At 39.0% G+C, this 21,568-nt stretch overlaps 1 protein-coding gene across 3 annotated transcripts; it reads right to left on the bottom strand.

The window, feature by feature from the left end:
* Positions 1-1,074: 1,074 nt before the first annotated feature.
* asip2b (agouti signaling protein, nonagouti homolog (mouse) 2b) lies at positions 1,075-21,538 on the bottom strand. 3 transcript variants are annotated; one of them, XM_051399761.1, is made up of 4 exons: positions 21,534-21,538; positions 13,228-13,356; positions 3,053-3,126; positions 1,075-2,003 (listed from the first exon to the last, which is right to left on the bottom strand). In XM_051399761.1, exons 2-4 carry the CDS (start codon positions 13,334-13,336, stop codon positions 1,836-1,838), a joined length of 351 nt encoding a protein of 116 aa, XP_051255721.1. In that variant the 5' UTR covers positions 13,337-13,356; positions 21,534-21,538; the 3' UTR covers positions 1,075-1,835. The 3 variants fall into 3 exon arrangements, with proteins under 3 accessions (XP_051255721.1, XP_051255630.1, XP_051255710.1); XM_051399670.1 differs by lacking the exon at positions 21,534-21,538 and adding an exon at positions 13,473-13,590; XM_051399750.1 differs by lacking the exon at positions 21,534-21,538 and adding an exon at positions 13,469-13,578.
* Between the last annotated feature and the right edge of the window lie 30 nt (positions 21,539-21,568).

Raw genomic sequence — 21,568 nt, 5'->3', positions numbered from 1 at the left:
TGACACTAAGAAATTCCATAGCTGCTCTAAAAGTGTTTGCTGTCTCAGTTCCTGCTCTCGAGTGCATTCAGTCTGTCTATACAGGTTAATTGCTCTTTTTTTCCCCCTTCAGTGTAATGCACTCTGTATCCAGTAAAAGAATTATCTAAATGAAAGTATATAAATCAAAGAACATGTTGTTATTTGTAAGAGGAAATGTCCAATCAGTGTCCGCTTATACATTTTGCACTTGTTAGAACAAATCTGTGCCAAGAAGAAGAAGACTGATCCGGTGGTTTATGAAAGAAGTAGATTACATTTTTGCCATTTATAATATTCCTTGAAGTCCTCGAAGACTTATGTTAAAATAATCACAGAGCTGTCCTCATATCTTCCTCCCTACATGCATGACTGTTTTTAATTTGAGCACGTCTGACTTAATCAGACACAGTACATGTGTTCACCTCAGGGACCTTATATGGGTTTCTCAATCACAGATACAATACTGTAATGTTATTTAGGCTCTTTTCAGTAACATATCACATCTTTAACTCCTTTATGTTCATGGCTTTTGAGAATATACTGAACATATGATGACCTCTATGAAATAGATTATCAATCAAATAATATCAGCTACTGTTACATTTCATTATGTGTATATCCTTCCTTCTCTTCACTTTCCATCAGAGGAGCAGGCAGCGTTCCAGACAAGTTAATACAGTATGTGGGGCAAAGATTGCCTGGATAGGATTTAAGAGATGCAAAACTGCATTATGTCTATTTTATTGTTTGTTGTGCATGTACACACTTCCTGGAAACACACTTGGCCCCCTACACACAGAGCTAATGTTCATGATCTTTCTGCTTCCCATGCAATCTAAGATTCCCAGTGTTTTTTTTTTTATTGAAAGAATACTAAGATTAAGTTCTTGTTTATTCATAAGATAGCTGCCGGCAAACACTTGCACAACAACTACTTTTTTGCATTAGTTTCATTGAATGTCTCCAATTTCCTAAATAAAATGTTGCTTCCTCCCAGAAGTGACTTGTAATTATACGTTTAAGCAACAACTAAACAAAAACACAAGGACAATATAGGCTCATGATGTATTTATTCAATAGCAAAAATATAAACTAACTTTAACTCATAAGTCCATACATATAATTGGTAATAAGACCCAAATATATCTGTTCTCCAAGCCATGATTGGACACAAAATCTTGATGACTCTAAAAATATGGTTTTGTTTGATTTTTTCCACATTTAGTTTGTAGGCAAGTGAGTTTTAAAAAAGAAATGTATGTTCTGATGTAAATGCAGTTATTATGGATTCCAACATGTTTAACATGGCAGTAGAGCAGAGGGCAGAAATTATGATGACATTCAAAAGCAGCAACAGTGTGGGAAATACCTAAGGCACAACACAGTTTACATGTGATTGTCTACATACATGAAAAAGCACGTCAGTCGTCCTTTGTTACACTTACTGTATGTTGGGTATTTGGATACTCTGTAAACATTTCTGTGGGTGTTTTCTTATTCATGCCTCAGTAGACTGAAAGCAGAAAACCAGACTTCACTCTTTCATTCCCGTCTCTCCTTCCATTACTGAAGTGTTGAAGCCTCAGCCAATGGAAAGAACTTTGACCTTTATTGTGTCATTATGGTTTTTGTTTTCCAAATGTTTCTAGTTTAAGCTGAACAGTAATACTATTCTCTGAACTGAACCTGTGCTGTAACATAGGAAACCCACAGGCCTGAAGTGTGTTGTGTGTGTGCATTTCTCTGTGTAAATATGTCTTATCGCTCTATATGTCCAGGTGCTGGCTGTGTCTGCACATGTGTTTGTGCTTCGTCTATGTCCTCTTTAAGCACAGCGGGTTCATCCTCCAGCAGTGGCAGATAGTGTTAAAGAGGCGACAGCGGCAGGAGGAGCAGGGATCGCAGCACGGCATGTGAGAGGAGCAGCTTTCCATCAGGCGGCCACAGCGACGAGCAGGGGTCATAAGGTTTGACTTATGTTTCTGGAAGAACACCAACAGAGGGAGAGTTTACATTATTTACATTCTCACAACTACTCGTGGGTGGAAAAGCATAGATTAAACACAAAGAACACTAATCAATATTTTTATATGCACAATGGGTCAAATGACAAGATGTAATGTGAAGGGGTCGCTCAGACAATTTTCACCCTACTCCTCAGTTCCCCTCAGCTCTCCAGAGCGTTTTAGTGTCTTTCAGCTCACTGTTTTGGTTTAATGGCCCATAACTTTACTCTTTTTATTTACTTTGCTCTCATCAGCATTGTTTTCAAACAACATGCAGTTGTGAAAATGCTCAGATGATCCTACTGTACAGCATTAAACAGCTGACAGACAATGTTACCGCTAGCAGATACTTCCCTCAGGAGGTTGTGGAGACCAGGATAGAGGTAAAATTAATGTGTTGAACTTCCATTCATTGTGGCCAGAAACACAACTTCAAAACAAATGCTATGTTTCTCTGTGTATGCTGGAATAAAACTGTTTGCTGTATTTGTTTATTTAATTATTATTATTTTGAGACATGAGACCTTCCTGGAGGAAATTGGTGCAGTGTGTGTGTGTGTGTGTGTGTGTGTGTGTTGTTTTCAACCCACTCATCTCATTGTTGGACCCGTGGGATGTATGTTTCCGTCTACCATTATTCTGCCATTGGGGGGTACCAGAGATTAAATGTTTTTAATTCTATCTCAAGGCCGAAAGGCATAAGGAATTACAGGAAAATCTGTCCAAATGATGCACTCAGCAACAATCATAAAAACATATTTCACTCAGTATGGTTTGTATGAAGACGTTTCTATGAAATGCAGGAACAAGAAGACGCTGTAGTTGAATATGTGTGGTTTTCAAACTTTGAAGTGAAATATGAGGGAAAATTTGGATTAAAACATTCATGCACATGTGCAACAAATAAAAACATACACTGCCAGCTGCCTTCAAAATTTACATTCAAACAGCCTTTAGTCAAGAACTTATCATTTCATGCATTCATGAGCATGCCTTACTGAAAAGGAAAAACAAAGTAAACTTACAGGAATGTGACTTTCCTGTGGTGGAGAAATCTTTCGCCTCGCAAACAGCCGTCTGGTCTTCACTTGGCTCCAAACTAGGGTCGTACATGATAGAAAAAAAACATTGTTTACTGTTCATAAACACACTTGATTATTATAATAATCCCTGTTTTTTTTTTTTTTTTGATTGGAGGTTAATTCAGTTTCACTGGCCAAGAAAATCAAAAACTTCACCACACTCTCTTGAGACCTCCCGTCACACACATAGAAACAATAATGCGGCTTCTTGTTTATTTTCCTCTCTTTGTTCTGTCAGGTCGACGCTTGATTGCAAGCAGGATTTTTTAAGCATGTATTTAAGACTATATATCAGATGGGTGTTCTGGGTGTGTTCGGATGTGCCTAGAATACCTCCACACAGGGCCACCCTGATCAAATGTGTGGACCCCAGGAAGACTAGCGACCACTTTGTGGAAGCTAATGAGGATCCAATTTAAGAATAAAGAATAAAGATGCCACTTCAACTGGCTACTTTCAATGTGAAGGAACACAAGTTCTCTAAGCTTCTCTGGGATGTCTTAGCTCTTCACTCTGTCCTCGCAGAATCTGGGTCTTATTGTAGTGAATGGGTTTGTGTGACCCTGGGAGCTGTATTCAAGTGGACACATAATAAGGAAACTGGGACCCCAACCGTGAGCCCGTATCTGAGTTGGGAGCTGGTTGCCTGGCTAGCACCCACAGGGTCAGGTTGGGTCAGCTCACAAACAGGGTGTAGTCACATTATGGGCTCACCACCCACAGGGAGGGGGGTAAAGGTCCAGTGCATTGCAACGTAATTGGTGGTTGATGGCAGAGAACTCGGAGTCTTGACACCCGTTTATCTGGGTTTTGGTGCGAGGAATTCACTGCTCAAAGCAAGAAAATGCAGCCTCACTGACTTGACAATTTGGGCATCCTTCCATGTAGAGGAATCTTCAGGGAGATCAATTACTCTGTCATCAGGTGATGACCTTTGTAAGGCCTCCTCTGAGGAAGAACAATTTGAGAGTCTGTGATTTCTTCGCTCTATGAAAAAGATGTTTGCAAATGTTTTAGCTATGTCCATCCCTATGTAACTACTTGGAAGAATTTTCAACACTATCAAATATTACTAAAGAAACAGTGTTTACTGTTTTCTTTTTGATCCCTCCTTCATCCTCCTTTTCTGCATCATTTGTCAGCCTGTTGGCAGGAGGATTTATTGCTGTACAACTGAAAGTCTGCATCTCCCACTAATTGTTGTTGGATAACAGCGAGAAAGAGTGTTGTAACATATAGTCTGTGATTTCTTAAACGTGAAAAATGTTGGTTCCCATTAAAGGGATCGTCAGATAAGTTTTGGAAAATGTGACATCCATTTATCATTATGTTGAAACAGTTACATCTCCAGCTGACGGCTCTGCTTTTTCAGTTTTTCACCTTACTACTGCTATAATGAGTGGCATGTCGGTCTAGGCTAGGGGTAAGCAACCTCCGGCTTCAGAGCCACATGTGGCTCTTTAGATCCACTTTAGTGGCTCCTTGAGGCGTTCATAAAAAAGCATTATGTGGAAACTTAGTTTTTATAACATTTTCATTTCCATTTATTGTTCTTCTAGTCCTAAAGTGATTCTCAGATTTTCAAATCGTAAAAATGTGTAGCCATTACACACAGAACAAAAAACCTTTTAAACATTATGTCATTGTTTTGTTGCATCAGACAGATTTTGCCCAAAGTATGAACTGAAATCACTTTGTTGAACCTCTGACTTCTCACCTCGTGTCATCATCAGTTCAAATTGTTATTCTGTCCAGTACTTCTGGTTACTATTTTTTAATGACCAAATTCCTGCAAAACCAATGGCATTCCCATCAGCCTCAACTGTAGGCCTACTTTTATGCTAATTAGCCTATATTTGCATGGTAACACACTAAACTAAGATGACGAACATGGTAAACAATTAAACCTGCTTAACATCAACAGGTTAGCATTGTTATTGTGAGTGTTAACATGTTGATGGCAGTATTTTGCTAAAGGCACCGCTGTGTCTAAGCTCAACCTCACAGAGCAGCTGGAGACACTTTTTTTTACATTTACATTCAACATAAATACAGCTGTAGAGAATACATGCTGTGTTCTTGTGATTCACAAGCTATGCAATGCAGCACTGTTCCCTATGGCAGGGTCCTGCATCTGCTGAGTTGAGGGAAATGTCATGGTGAGTGCCACATGAGTGGTCTGTTATCGAGATCTGAGGGGTTGCGGTTTGGGAGACCAATGATTTTGGAAGCAGTGTGTGTAACACTGGACAACTTGTTCTAGTTGGAGACAGCATGGTGAGAAAATGGGGAGCAGTGGAGTAAAGTGGATTAAATTATGCTTTTGTTAAACACAAACAGAAGTTGGCGGGCAACAAGAGAGCGCTTTGGGTCGGAGAATGGAGAAGTGTCTTCGCTGTCAGTGTTTGTTGATGTCAGTGTTGTGTTGGTCGAAACTGAGTTTACTGTCCAGTGTAAGGTAACTGAGTTTTGAGGTAACTGAAACTCATCTTGCACAACTGTCTCAACATTGGTGGAAATGGGGTTCAGGGAGATGCAGTCTGTGTTGGAGTTGGCAAACCAGTTTCTTTGTCTTACTCACATTTAGCTGTAGATGGTTATTGTTACAATACTGAAAGAAATGAGAGATGTGTTGAATAGTCATCACAAAGTGATTGTCATGAAGAAGTATGGCATTGTTGTGAGTATGAGAGATGGGCTAGTGCAGTCATAAGTGTACAGGGCGTAGAGGAAGGGGCCGAGGACACAGTCCTGTGGGGCTCCGGTGGAGATGTTGTCATGCCGACCCTTCCAGCCGGTGTGTCAAACATACAGCCCTTACGCCAAATGCACTGCTATTCTTAATTTATCCACTGGACAAAGATAGAAATAAAATGCTATTGCAGTTCCAAAAATACATGTGACTACATGTTTTGTGCATTTGTAGATCCGCAGTGATCTGTAAATTGTAATGCAGATGTAATGACAGTTTTCTAAAGACATCTCAGGCTGTTCACCACCTGATGGTTCATTATTTGTAAACATTTTCAAAATGTACTTCTTTACACTAAAAGAAAGGGAACATTTTGGAGGTACTGTTGTTTATAGGTTAATATGTAATAGTTTTACTGGTCTAGCACGCTTGAGATCAAATTGGTCTGTATGTGACCCATGAACTAAAATGAGTTTCACACCCCTGCCCTAAAGTATGTAGTCTGTCCCTGAGGAAGTTGTGTATCCAGTGGATGAGAGATGGGGTGAAATTAGGGGTCTGGAGCTTATTTATCATCTGATGACACCGGATCATGTTGAATGCAGAACTTAAATAAACAGAGAGGATTCTGACAAAGAGACCCAATGTAGCAGGAGATAGAAAACGAGGTAAACTGGAGTCGAAACACTTTATTGTACTCAAAGGTAGACGTAGATTACAGAGTTGTTGGATTTATATTGATAAAACTGCAAACAACATAATAATTGAGGATGAAAATTCTTATTTATTCATTCTAAACCTTGTAATCCAAAAAGAAACTTGACTCAAGGCCCCGTACTAGCTTTTTCTGGAGCTTTCATTCGCATCTCACAGTCTCCCTTAGAAGATGCTCAGTTGTCATCACATCACCCAAGAATGTAACTTCAGTCAAATTAATACGATGTCACCTGAGCTACTCCATCCTGTTAAGAAGAAGGTAGTAATGACCTTGAGAAATGTTTATTTTCCATCAAACTACCATTAGATATTTGTCTTTTGAGATAATTTCGACTGACAGTTGCATCAGTGTTTATTATCTGCTTTTTCATTTTTCTTAATTGCGCTGAAATAGGAGCATTTCTATCATGGGTTTCCATCTCGAACTGAAGACTGCATACATGTGAAATCAATGCTAAAATCGTTTTTGTTTATACATCTAACATTGCCAAACAGCACTGAGAACAGTAAAAGTAAGTTTTTGTTTTTTTTCCCAGTAAATTATTTCATCATGTCAGATCTACATCTGTACAGATGGATATAATTTACTATGTTTGTTTTGAAGCGTGTTGGTATGTTCCCATAAACATATGGAGCTGGATCAATATCAAAGGGGTTTTGGCTGTATTATATTCTTTACAGGTAGAAACAGCAGCTAAGATTGTCGATAGTCCAATGAGAATCAAAATGATTGGCTTCACACCTTCTCTCTGCTGCTCAACCACTACACCTTCAAAACCCTCACCCTCGTACCACAACACGTCTTTTACAACCTGGATGCTACGCAACTTCACAGAGGCAACAAATCAAAAAATCCTCCTTCTTGGCTCCGACCTCTTTCCTTTCCGTCTGATGGCTGCAGCACCTTCCCTTCCTACACAATCCAGCTCAACACCATGGGACTAATCTTTGACCAGATGTCGAGATCTCCGATATTTCACAAAACATCTTTGTGGTGTTTCATGCCTCTCCTTCCGTTGATGCTGAGGCCCTTATCTCCGCTTTCATCTTCCCCTTTTTAGATATCACTACTTGGCTGCTTGAAATCCAGAACTTTCTGGGGAATCAAAATTTGCCTGGCATGCAAATTCTGGCACTTTTCACCTCATGCTTCCCCATCCTGTCCACATTTACATCCTTAACGCTTCCCTTTTATTCCTAGTTTGATTTGGTTTTCTGCCTAATTGAATGTGTTTTGAATGCCTGTTTTTCTCCACCAAGAATTACTGCCAGACTCTGCAGTTCCCCTCAGCTCTACAGTGTTTTAGTCTTTCAGCTTATAGTTTATGGTCCAGTTTTTTAAGTTGAGTAGAGCACACAATACAACCCAAATGCAGAATAGCAGAGCAGGATAAGTTTAATTACAAAAATGTGGTCAAATAAAAACTTACAAGTCCATGAGAGAAAACATATCCAATAAATCCAATAAGTTGAATTGGTAAAGAATGAAGAAAACAACACATGAGACCACAGACGAACTAGCACTGAGTGAATATATACTATAGAAGGGAAAACTAATTAGACACAGGTGAACACAATCTAAACGGGGCACACAATCAAAAACGGCGGCAAAAAGACAAAGACAGGAAGTAAAGTAGAACAAGACATAAGAGGAGAAAACTACAAAATAAAACAGGAAATAACTAATGAAAACCCCCAAATCATAACAAAAGCTTAGATAAACACATTGTATGTCACATCTCCAGCAGCAAATGACCAACAGACAATGTTAGCGAGTAGCTGGTGTTCACACACTAAAGAGTCAGATATTTCCCCCAGGAGATGGTAGAGACTAAAAAAAGATCAAAAAGTAGACACTGTAATGAATGTAAGGCCCATATTCACACTAGACTCTAGATGGATGCTAATATAGCTCAGTTTCAACTGGATGTGCCAACTGCTTGTTTACATGTTCCTTATATCAAGTTCATAAGGCGATATGTTTCACTGCCAGGCAATCTCGAAGATTTCAGTCCTAGTTGATTTGATTTGGCGACATCCTTTTAGATAGCAGTTAGTGTCAATAACGATCAGTGCTAATCTCACTGACAAACACATTGCATTCCCTGTGACTACTTCAAAATAAACTTGTTTTACCAGTTAAATGCTTTTGATGCGCCGCTGCAACTGTACGAAACATTCTGTTTGCATAAGCACAGATACCACCAAATATCTAAATATTGCGATATTTAAAGGATATATATATTGCCACAGGATGTTGCACTAGAGCACTAGCATCCCAGACCAAAACAATCTGACAGAAATAAAATAAAACTCACCAAAACCGTCTTTGTTCCCCAAATTAACCAACATTGTCCCAACATTGATCGTTCTGGTTGACAAATTGCCTGTCAAAGTATTTCAACTAAAAGTGCTTGTTTTACTACTGACAGGCAGATTGTTGTGTGTGACAACATTAAGGAAAGGATCCCCATAGAGATAGACCTTTCTATTCAACCAGAAACAGCTGTAATATCGCTATAAACAGCAGTTTCTATCATTCTACTCAGCTGTACATGGAGCAGAGCGCTGCGAGAGCAACACAGGCGAAGGGAGTGTGACGTCAATCTCTGCTCACCATTACTTCACTATACATTGCCAATAATTGTCTGCTGCTTAATTGAGGTTTTAAATCTCATATAGATAACCTTTAATCAGCTCAATCACAATCGTGTTTCCTCATGCGGTTTCGTTTGCCACTTTAATTTACGTTTAAGAGGAACATTTTTGATACAGCTATACACAGATGACCAATCTCTGGACTGGAGCATGATATCATATCACCACCAGATTGACAGGCAGGTATTTTAATGCCTCTAAATTGTTTCTGATGCTGTCAAAAGGTTTGTTCACATCACAATGTTTGGTAACACTTTATAATGAGTACACACTATTAAGCATTAGTTAAGCATTAATAAATACTGAAATCATCATTTATAATGCATTTTTCTGACATGAATACACATTAATATGTAGTTTATAAACACAGTTAAAAATGTTTTATTCATCATTGATAAACACATTAGTTATGGATTAGTAAATACTGAATTAATTTATAAAGCATGTTCCTGCCGTAAATACTCATTACTATGTGGTTTATAATCCCAGTTATAAATGTTTTACTCTTCATTAATAAGCTCATCTATAACGTGCTAATGATTGCGTTTTCATATTTTATATATGATGGATTCAGCATTTCTAAATCAAGTATTACATCACTTACTAACCAGTTATTTAGGATTTGTCAGTGGTTTGTAATATAATTTAGAAAGTGTATGTAAATGATGAACAAACTATTTAGATGTACATTTCTGCATGCACTTGCACATCCACTATTCAGACATGTATTAATGATTAGTGACTGTGTTAGCAGCAAATGTTTAGTTATTTTAACAGACGAAGGAGAGACACAACACAAAGGGATATAGAACATATTGTATTGATATTTACTGCAACTTCCCAACATATTGTATGAAGACGAACAAGGGTGGTTTATGAAGACATGCTATTGTTGTGATCTTATCTGTTTGGGACGTGTACGTTGAGCTTGCAATCCCGCTCTCAGCACGTCATCAACGTGATGACGGTGGGAAGGGCAACATTTTAAGTTCATATTTATGTTAACGCAGCTAAGAGAAGCATGGAGAAGTCTGGCCTAAATCGACGAGGCGGACGCGGGCCAATAAGAATGGCGGTGTGGGGATGGATACATTGGAGTCGGCGGCCGTCAGCGGCACTAGTGGTGAGTATGTGTCTTTGTTTGCTAGCACACATTATGGTTGAAAGCTAACGCTAGCTTGTCGCCCGACTGTCCACTGTCACCTGTCCCCGACTAAACGCCAGGACACACCAACCCGACGGCCGACCGTCAGCAGAAAAGCAGTTGGACTGATCAGTCGGCTCCCGTCTTCCTCGAGTTGGTCAAAAAAGTGCCTCCGAACACACCAAACCGACGCCGACTGAAGCGTACGTTCTGCGCCCAGCGAGGCGTAATACGTCCCCGTAACAGCAGGCGTCGCTAATCTGTGTTGTCGCCCCAAAAAAATGAAAACCGGAAATAACGGATCACTCTAGAGCTCGTAAATGAAGAGCACGCTGTCGTCAGTTATTGTTTCATCAGATAGTGTTGATAGTGGTCAAGAAGGATCGTTATTGTCATTACTCGCTGAACGGAAAATACAATGGCTAATAACAAGATACTGGCGTTGGCGTAGTATGTTTACCATCGTCACTTCCGGTTTTCTCATGATTCGCTAGTCAAGGGCTAGCACTCCACCAATCAGATTGGTCATTGAGGCCGACGGCCACTGGCCGATTCGACATGTACAATCGGCCAAAATGAACACCGACGACGACTCGACCGTATGTCCGACGACGTCCGACGGCCGATAATCGGGTTGGTGTGTCCAGGCCTTAACGTTACTACCGACCCGCCCGCGGTGGCTAAGCCGACCTGCCTGCATTTATCATTATCACTTTGAATATTTTCCTAATATTTATCCTAAAATTTTTTAACTTGTAATGTTGTCGCCGCAGTTGAGTCAGTCTCGTCTAGACGGGCGAGGTGAGTGCCTAGCAGCGGCAGGTCGGCTTAGCCACCACGGGCGGGTCGGTAGTAACATCAGACGGGGACAGGTGACAGTGGACAGTCGGGCGACAAGCTAGCGTTAGCTTTCAACCATAATGTGTGCTAGCAAACAAAGACACATACTCACCACTAGTGCCGCTGACGGCCGCCGACTCCAATGTATCCATCCCCACACCGCCATTCTTATTGGCCCGCGTCCGCCTCGTCAATTTAGGCCAGACTTCTCCATGCTTCTCTTAGCTGCGTTAACATAAATATGAACGTAAAATGTTGCCCCTCCCACCGTCATCACGTTGATGACGTGCTGAGAGCGGGATTGCAAGCTCAACGTACACGTCCCAAACAGATAAGATCACAACAATAGCATGTCTTCATAAACCACCCTTGTTCGTCTTCATACAATATGTTGGGAAGTTGCAGTAAATATCAATACAATATGTTCTATATCCCTTTGTGTTGTGTCTCTCCTTCGTCTGTTAAGATAACTGAACATTTTGTGAGTCTCGAGGCATTGCCAGCCTTTATATCTCATTTGTAAATGCTTTATAAGCCATAGATAATGCTCACTTTAGATGAGCTCGTATAAAATACTTAATTAACGAGTAGTAAGTGCTTCGTAACTGCCTCAATTCATGAATTCCTGCATTAATAACTGTTTATAGGACATCCATTGGAAAATTAATTTGTGAGTTTTTTTATGGAACATCTGCTAACACAGTCACTAATCATTAATACATGTCTGAATAGTGGATGTGCAAGTGCATGCAGAAATGTATATCTAAATAGTTTGTTCATCATTTACATACACTTTCTAAATTATATTACAAACCACTGACAAATCCTAAATAACTGGTTAGTAAGTGATGTAATACTTGATTTAGAAATGCTGAATCCATCATATATAAAATATGAAAATGCAATCATTAGCACGTTATAGATGAGCTTATTAATAAAGAGTAAAACATTTATAACTGTGATTATAAACCACATAGTAATGAGTATTTATGGCAGGAACATGCTTTATAAATTAATTCAGTATTTACTAATCCATAACTAATGTGTTTATCAATGATGAATAAAACATCATTAACTGTGTTTATAAACTACATATTAATGTGTATTCATGTCAGAAAAATGCGTTATAAATGATGATTTCAGTATTTATTAATGCTTAACTAATGCTTAATAGTGTGTACTCATAATAAAGTGTTACCCAATGGTTGCAGCAGGAAATCAAGATGTATCATTAAATGAAACTGTTAGTATATATTCTACAGTCAAAAATGAAGAATTGGGTCTTGTGTGCAACAGACTCTGCATGTGTCTGGTTCATACTGTGTAGCAGCTTTCTGCTCAAAGACAACAACAAACTCTTAAAATAGAATGAAACCAAAATAAACTATGGTTTGTACGTCACAAACTCAGAATCAGAAGATCTGTCAGCTGTTATTTGCTTCAAAAAATGATAACATCAAAATGCTTGCAAAGCTGTGGATCGATACAGAACACAACATGTCTTTTTCACACAGATGTTTAAAAAGAGGTCCATGTACCCAAATATTATTATCAAATAGCTCTTTTCTGCTTCAAAAATGTTAAAACCATACCAGATATTAGAACATTGGTTTCATGCAAAATTATTTAAAAGAGGAATATTTTCTTTTTTAAACAGAATACATTTTGATAATGTTTTCATGAATTAAATGACATTTAATATAGTTTATATATGTTGTGATCAAACCACTTTAGTTGACCTGCAATAAAACCTGGTTTTCCCTTATAATTTATATATATATACAAAATAATAATTTTAAATACATTTTTAAATGTGAACAATAAGCCACGCTGAAGTAACCTCTGTCACCCCTCCTTTTAAATTATATTTATTTGCTCATTTTATTTAGGTACTACTTCAGAAAACAAGCCCGTGGATACGGTGGATGATTGACCACTAAATTAAAATATTGAGAACCCACATCAGTCTATGATAACCTAATTTTTATCCAGCAAGATAATTGTCCTTCACGATGTCGCCTTACCAGCTTGAATGTGTTCATCAAAAGAAAAAGGTTAAATCCTCACCTGTTTCATTCTCAGTCTTCCTCACATCTTTCTTTGTGTCCTCTGCCCAGGACAGCGAGAAGGCGAGCAGGAAGAAGCACAACAAGTGTTTGCCGCTGATCTTCCTCATGATGATGAGGATTGAGAGATCTGTTGATGACACGGTTGAAAAAAAAAAAAAAAAAAAATCAGTCTCACGTTAAATTAAATAAATCCCAGACTTGTCGGGTGCTATTGTGAACAAAAACAATCCATGACTCACGTACTTCTTCTCCCTGTCAATCCTCCTCACTTCAGCTCCCTCAGGTTCCTCTCTGGCAGTGAGGAGGTATCTCTGGGTGGGTGACACGGACCCAGACGCGCCGCCCCCCAGGAGATGATGCCTTTAATGAACAACAGTTGCCCTGGCAACAGACAACAGGTCAATCTCAGAGGAAGGAAGTTACTGTGTGCCAACAAACATAATAAAGACACGGTGGATTCAGTGAACCCTCCCCTCTCTTTGCCTTGAGCCTCACATGCATTGAGGACATTACCGCTAGTGGTGAAGAGTTATTATGTAACGCACTTTTATTTTGAAGTAATTGCAGGCGACTTTAATCAAATAGTTTCATTTTTGTAGGTGGGGGTCCACTGAATGAAGGATGAAAGCAGCTCTTTGAGGGTGTCTTGTAAGTTATTGCACAGCGGTGCACAATAGGAAGATACTGGTGCATGTATGGTGGGCCCTCTGTCAGGGCTGGTGTTAGTTTAACAAGAACACTTGGGATAGGACCCAAATGCAGACGCCTGAGGCAGAGCTGATGCAGTGATTCTATGAACACAATTAAGTACAGAGGCATACAGGATGGTGAGGCAGACAAGAGTCAATCCGAAGGTGGTCTGATCTGGAAAACAAATTGGACAAGTATTCCTGTTTGCTAACAAGTTACATTTGTTATGTTTTTACAGAATGAAAAGTAGCCTACTTATTTAGCGTTGCATGCGTTTGACATGGACAACAGAACCAGAAATGTAGTTCTTCTTTCTTGTCAAAACCTGTTGCAGAAACGGTAGAGTTATGCTACTTGCTGCTAATGTAGCCTCGAGCTGCTGGTCTCAAGCAGAGATGAAGAGCGGGCTACGGATGTCTGGTTAGCTCATGTTCTCTTCTAGTCTTAATAAGACTTTGATGTGTAATCAGTCTCTAATCTAATAAAAATATCTATACAAACAAACCTGTATACAATTAAAATAAACTCTAACCAGATTAGATTAGATACAGTGGTGGAATAGTAGTCTAATATATTTTGTTTTAGTTAGTTTAACTCACAGTTTCATCAGGTTTGTTTCACCAAACTGCTTGAAGCATCACTACTGTTGCCATGGTTGCCTGCAGTTTCCATGGGCTCTGTGTTCATGCATGGAGGGCATTGCTCACTTAGACTTCCATACAAAAAGCTCAAAATAAAGTAGTAAATTAAATTTTATATCTCATGATGGCAGAAGGATGTCCACGGTGAAAGTATCCTGAATTGTATAAGTTCTAACGTGTAACATTTAGGAGGATCTATTGGAATATAAGATTCATAGATATGTTTTCATTAGTGTATATTCACCTGAAAATCCGAATTGTGTTTCGTTACTTTAGAATGAGATGTTTTTATCTACAGACGTTGCGGGTCGCCTTCCATGGAGGCCACTATGTTGATCTGCCATGTTTGTACAGGAGCCCAGAACACTGGCCGTAAATAGGACCTTTCGTGTTTACACATGTTTTGTCCCTATAGCCAGTGTTTGGTTGGTCCGTTCTGTGGCCGCTCCCTCTGTAGATAAAAACAGCTCATTCTAAGTTCATGAAAACAAATGAATATTATATCCCATTTCTGCCAATAGATCCTCCTATGCTACATATTGGACCTTTAAAGGCTCTGCACATCCACATGTGTTTTCACTTATTCTGAATTCTTCCCTGCTCATGTTGTATTTCTCCCACCCTAACAAGTTGCAACACAACTACTAGGAGTGTCAGACAGATGCCATGTCAAACTAGGTCTAATCAGGCAAATAAGTGAATACGCCTGTTTGGGTGGACCACTGATGTCCTAGACCTCTGAATAACTGCCCAGCTCCATTTTTATCATCTTTAGTGTTACTAGTAAGACTTGTGCTTTTAGAATTCAATTTATACTGAAAAAACTATTACTGACCATAAGAGCTCAGCAGGAGCCAGTGGAAAAGATGGAAAAACATAATTCACACAGGCTTTTTTGAACTATCACAGCTTCAGAACACATACACATACAACAGGCTATGAGTACTGTAGCTTTTAATGAATAGAGAGAGTTTCAGGCTCTTGTTTTGACAGCTCCTTGGGATCAATTACAGCCACAGCAGGGAAGAATGGTCCAATCTACATGGACTCATGCTCTGTTTTTGTTGGGACTGTACTTTGTTTTCCTTCTTTATCATTATTCCATGATGCTGATGACAAGAGAGGTCAGGTTCATGTTAATAATAGCCCACAGGTATTATTAACATGTTTAACTGTTTAACACTGTAAAGGTTATTTCAAATAAATTTTAATAACTGTGAATAAACTGTGAGGGATAAGTGATAAGTGTGAGTGATGTGTGGGATAAAATACTTGGAAGCAAACATGGTGTTTTTACTCAATACTCACAGAATTTAAAGTAGCTAAACTCCATCAAGAACATAGTGTGTATGAAGGCATAAATTAAAGGGCAATAAGGGTTTTATATCCCCTTTGTCTGAAATAAAAAATCTGATTTATGTCACTCAGTCTGAAGAATTATGATCCCCTATTTGATTTCCGATCTCCCTGGTGAGTCTATTACCGTTGGTGATTTTATGCAGTCTGGATCCTTAGAAAAGTGTCAATACAATAACTAGCTTTTGCAAGAATCAGGTTTTTAATTCCATGGAAGATCTCCTCTCAGTAGACACAGTTTATAGACAAAAAAGCCTTACGTTTTCTATGCTCGCATTACAAATTTGACAAATGTGAATAAACATTACATATGGGTAGTTATGTCTCCAAATGTCTATTGAGAGGAGATCTTTCACAAAGCTAATCATTGTATCAACACTTAATAATAGTAATAGTAATCTTGTAAGATTATTATTATTATTACTTATTACCTAACCCTTATTACAAGGACTTTGACATAAAGGGTTTCAGGTCCCTTGAAACATACTCTAGTATAGTTATATGATCTCATGCTTCAGGATATTGGATTTATGGTGATTCACAATCCATTCCTCCAGGTATGACTTACAGCTTAAGTTGCTCTTCCATCGTCCATCTTTCAAAGAATTTGACAGCAAACTAGTTGTTAATAATGACCAGATGGTAGTAGTGACATGTTGACCCTGATCACCCCCTCAGTCAACACTTAACTTACTACCATCTGGTCAGAGACTTTAAAACAGAGAAGAGCTCACTTCAGCAGGAGTTTTGTCCCTTCCAGCATAGCAGCCCTGAACAAAGCTGCCTTGGTGATGCTGTTGTGGCCTGAAATACTAGAAGGAGCCTGACATGAAGATTTTATGTACTGTCCATGTCTCTATCCTGCTGTGTGTGTATCTGTATGTTCCTGAAAACAACTGGGACAGTCAAATCTGAATCATCAAATCAAATCATAAAACAGCGTCAGAAAAACATAAGAAGACGTAGTATATGGAGAAACAGCAGAGTGACTTTTGGTCTGGTGTATACACAGAGTCCCAGACAGAGTATTGTATTGCCTGCCAGATAATTATAATGGCCATACCATTCTGGATCACATATGTCATCTGGATAATAAGAAGACTAAAAAAAAAGTTAAACGCTCCGAGCATTTATTTAACCAGGTCCTTCAAATAAAATAATTCCCTGGTATCAGCATCCCTAAGGTTTCAGAGGAAACCTGAGAGACATAGCTTATTGTTAAACTAAGTATTAGATGGTATAGATAATATGAATTTAGGAAAAGCCACAGGGCCTGATGGCTCGCACAAAGATTTAAAAAGGGTCAACTGATCACTGTATTACCACAACCTGCACAGTCTTATACACAAAACAAGCTGTCCTTTGAATTCTTACTACGATTCTGAATGAGATTATGGTGATAGACTAACAGTCTGCTACTTCTATCATATGTTCCCACATGCACTTATATAACGTCTGACACATACCCCACGAGTAATGATATGAGGAATGTTTGTCTCACTGTGTTTTGGGAGAAGAATGGGGAATTCTGCATGACCTGAAGAATGTTATAAGATTGATAATCCACTGGCTTACCTCTGGAAAGTCTTCATTTAATGTCAATGTCCTGCCTCTTCTTTATTACAAACGTATGGAGTCAGATGTAAATGCCAGGTATGCCAATGGGGAACATTTACTTTGAAAATAAGTCCATTTTATAAAAATGTTAGAAGGCAGTTCTGACTGATGAATGTTTGCTCTGCTGACAAACCCTTAAAATGGCTTCTCACCTTCACTTCCAGTTGGATGAATGCTTCAGTGCAAAGACAAGCACCGATAAAATTGTGTGGACAGAGTGCAGAAAGATCACTAAGAACACTATACCAACCATAAATTCTCAATCTCTCTTGTAAGACTTGGTGTGCAGCCTGCATCCAAATGCCTCTCTCTCTTTGCTAACTTCCAAATCTCCACTAGCACCAGTGCCAGTTTACAGCCCTTTACTGGGCCTTTGGACTCAGTGCTCTTTAAGTGGTGGGGGCAAAATTGTGGCACCAACAAATTCCTAGGTGGATGTGAGTTTCTGGAATATGCTAATTAAAAAAATAATATAAAAATCTATACTTTACTTCAATTATTGGCTTTTTGAGAGTGACAGCAGCAGCATTGGGTGTTGGGTTGATGACAGTAGGCAGTGGCCCCCAGTTACTGATGAAGGTACGTTATGTGGATGCTGATCTTGTTATTCAGATTTTACATATTAGTCAGACATTTGTGACAATGGCCAGAAATAGAGAATGGAGAAACAGAAGAAAAAACAGGCTGACTATTGGACTATCCATACATAGAGGGTAAAGGTAAAAGTAGAAAACAGTACACTTCTTAGGACAGCTTATATTCAAACGTGCACATATCGTATAGGGAGATGCCACTGCAGTAAAGGGAACTCATTTACTTCCAGTACTTCCCTAGGTTTATCTAACTAATAGTCGGACTAGATGTCTAAATTCTAGTTTTTGAGAACCTCAAGAAAGACTTATTTGCAGTGTATTCTGGGTAAATTATGCCTTTTTCCAATAAAAAAACTAATTTAGCCAGAGTGGCTAAAGCATAACAAAAAACGACCTGATTTTGAAAAATATACAATGCAATAAATAGTTTTAATCCCTTAATCTGCACCGATTTATTACGACTGTGGCTGAATTCCATTTAGCTGCTTTAGTTTCAGGGTCCAGGTATTGTTCATGCTGTCACACTGCCATGCTTTACTGCAACATTTGAAAAGAAAAGAGCCATCTTTAATGTTACTAGTAACACCTGTGAGTTAAAACTGTTTGATTTAGTTTTATTTCAGACACATATGTCCATATTAACACAAAACAAAAAATGTCTGCTGTTGACAAAACCTGATGAAAACACAGTTAGTATCTCATTTTAAAACTTTAATAAGATTCAGTTTATACTAAATAAAAACAAAATATTGGCTCCTGTAAGAGCCAGTGGATGGAAAAGATGGAAAAAGGTCACTCATATAGGCTGTACAATGTAAAGATCTCATTTGGATGGAGTTTTTTTTGGTAAGCTTGTACATGGACAGTGCTCAGCAGTGTTCAACTATCTCTACTATCACAATCAGGACCCTTGGTTGCAGCTTCAGAGCACAACCAAGCACAGTAGGCCATAGTACTGTAGCTTTTGATGAATAGTGAGAGTTTCAAATGCTTGTTTTGACAGCTCCTTGGGATCAATTACGGCCCCAGCAGGGTCGTTTGGTCCAATCTACATGGACTCCTGTGGTGTTTTTGTTGTTGTCAGGTTCTTTTTGATAACCCTTGGATAAGCCACTGTATGTTTATCACAGTAAAGGTTATTTCAAGGAAATTTCCTGAGTGTAAATAAAATGTGAATTGGTTGATGGACAGGATAAAATACTTGGAAGCAAACATCGTATTTTCACTCGATACTCTTCTGACACAGTCCATGAGCCAGTAGGGCAGGTCAGTAACATCTGAAGGGAATAATGCTCATAGTGATTTTTGGCAAGGTCTACATTAGGGCCCTGGTTTCTTAATCTCCCTCCTGCTGGATTTCAGATCATTACAGCCCGCTCCCGCTATGTGTGTGTTCCACCCCTGCCCGCACCCGCAAACATTCAGACTTTTCTGTAGGGAAAATAAATACATTATTTCACTGCTGTGAAATTTCTCCGAATGTCAGGCATGCCTTGCTTTGCTTTTGTTTTATAAAACCCTGCTTTAATCTTCTTTTCATTTTCATTTGTTGCCTCCTTCTCCTTCCTTCTGGTGGGCGCTGGCTAAATCCCAGGACCCTCAGTTTTTGACCCATTTTCTGACCACCTGGCTCGCTTCCACCCTCAGCAAAGTCAAAATCTCCTATTATCTCTAGATTTAGGAAATATGTGATGGTGTTGCACCAGTGGTAGCTTTATTTTATAACGCTTCACTAAAGTAAACATTTCTGGCCAATATACAGTATAACATATACATTCAACCTCAAGTTATTTATTTCATCAGTGATCCCTCAACATTATTGTAGTTTGTCACAGTAATAGCTAAGTTCCAGCTTTTCCTTTCTTCTTTTTGAAAAAGACAGCTTAATTGAGGTGCTGGAGCCATAAAATTGTATTCTTCTTATCTTCGAAGATTTTTGCACAGATTTGAATGTGCAGATGCTTTTCTCCTTTGAGTTTGTTTATCAAATGTTGTTTTAAAGTTCTACATTGAAAATTGTGTTACTGGTGGCTCTCGCAGTACAGTGCCCAGTTTCAATAGAGTGAATCATTTCATTTTTTGAAAAATATTTGTGTTGTTTATTTTGGAAAGGTGGATGCCTGGTTACACATGTAGAGTACACCTGAGGCAATTTGCAAGACGCATACATCTTGGGAGAGAACATTTTTTTGGACAGGACAGCATCGGGTGTTGGCTGGCCTTCCAGTGCACCACCAACTGTTCAGCTTCCTCCTCTCTCTCGATCTTTCATCCTCTGCCAACATGGCTTAGCACTTGTGGGTCCTTCTCCAAACATCATCTCCATGCAAGCCTGGTAGTTGGCTCGCCATGCATGTTTTGTGAAGCAGTTTTGCATGGTGGGAGTTGATGTCTTTCGATTTCTCCTTTTCGGGCAGAGAAAAGTTGATACTTGGCGCTTTGAACTTGGTGGTTGATACTGTATATCCCATTAAGGAGAAATGTAGATACTCTTGTTCTGTGGAGACGTGCCATTCCCGACCCAACTCAGAATGTGTCCTAAGTTTCCCGTTGTTGGCAAAAGCGCTTACAGTGTCACGTCCTGTATGCGCATGCAACCCAACAAACCTCTAAGCCAACAGTAGCAGCAACCTTCCTGTTCTAGTGGCACTCCTCTGGAACAATGGGGCCTCAATCTTGCAGCAGAATGCCAAAGACAACACTCTGTGTCTTCTGAGCAGACAACTACAGAGCAGTATGCCGGTGGCATGGGCAGCATGGGGAAGTAGGCGGCCATTTCTTGCTGAAATTGAAGAGCTGACTTGAAGAGCTGTGATTCTGTTACATTTGTCATTCACAGTTGCATACAGAATCTTCCCTTCCCTTCCTCTATTCATGGCTAACACCATATTTAGTTTATTACATTTTGCAATAAATTAAAAAACTATGTATATAAACATGGTATTAATTCTTTAGGTTTTGTAGAGGAAACTGTCAGTAATAGATAACAGATGCTAATTTTAACAACTTTTTTGAGAAACATATGGTCTGAACCAGTGTGAAGTAGCATTATTCTGTTCTATATTGTTTTGAAAAGTGTGTTTTGAAACAGGGTATAAATTGAGTGATAAAACACTAAAAGCCATCGCTGCTGCAATGCTACCATATATTTTCTAGCACTGGAGATGTATACTTTGCCAAAAATAACAATGAGAATAATTACCCCCAGATGGTACAGGTGGCCTGGCTCATGGAATAAAAGGAAATTTCACTAAAAATACAGTATAAGGGGCAGGTTTCATCAGCTTCTTATCCAACCTTAAACAGGTTTATAGTGTGTATGAAGACATTAATGAAAGGCCAATAATAGTTTTATGTCCCCTTTGTCTAAAATTAAAAAAGTCTGAACAGTGATGATCCCATATAACTTCTTCTCCCTCATGAATCTATTACATCCTGTGAT

This window comes from Dicentrarchus labrax, unplaced genomic scaffold (assembly GCF_905237075.1).
Source record: "Dicentrarchus labrax unplaced genomic scaffold, dlabrax2021, whole genome shotgun sequence".
Classification (NCBI taxonomy): Eukaryota; Metazoa; Chordata; class Actinopteri; family Moronidae; genus Dicentrarchus; species Dicentrarchus labrax.
This window is presented reverse-complemented; position numbering and strand designations above follow the sequence as displayed.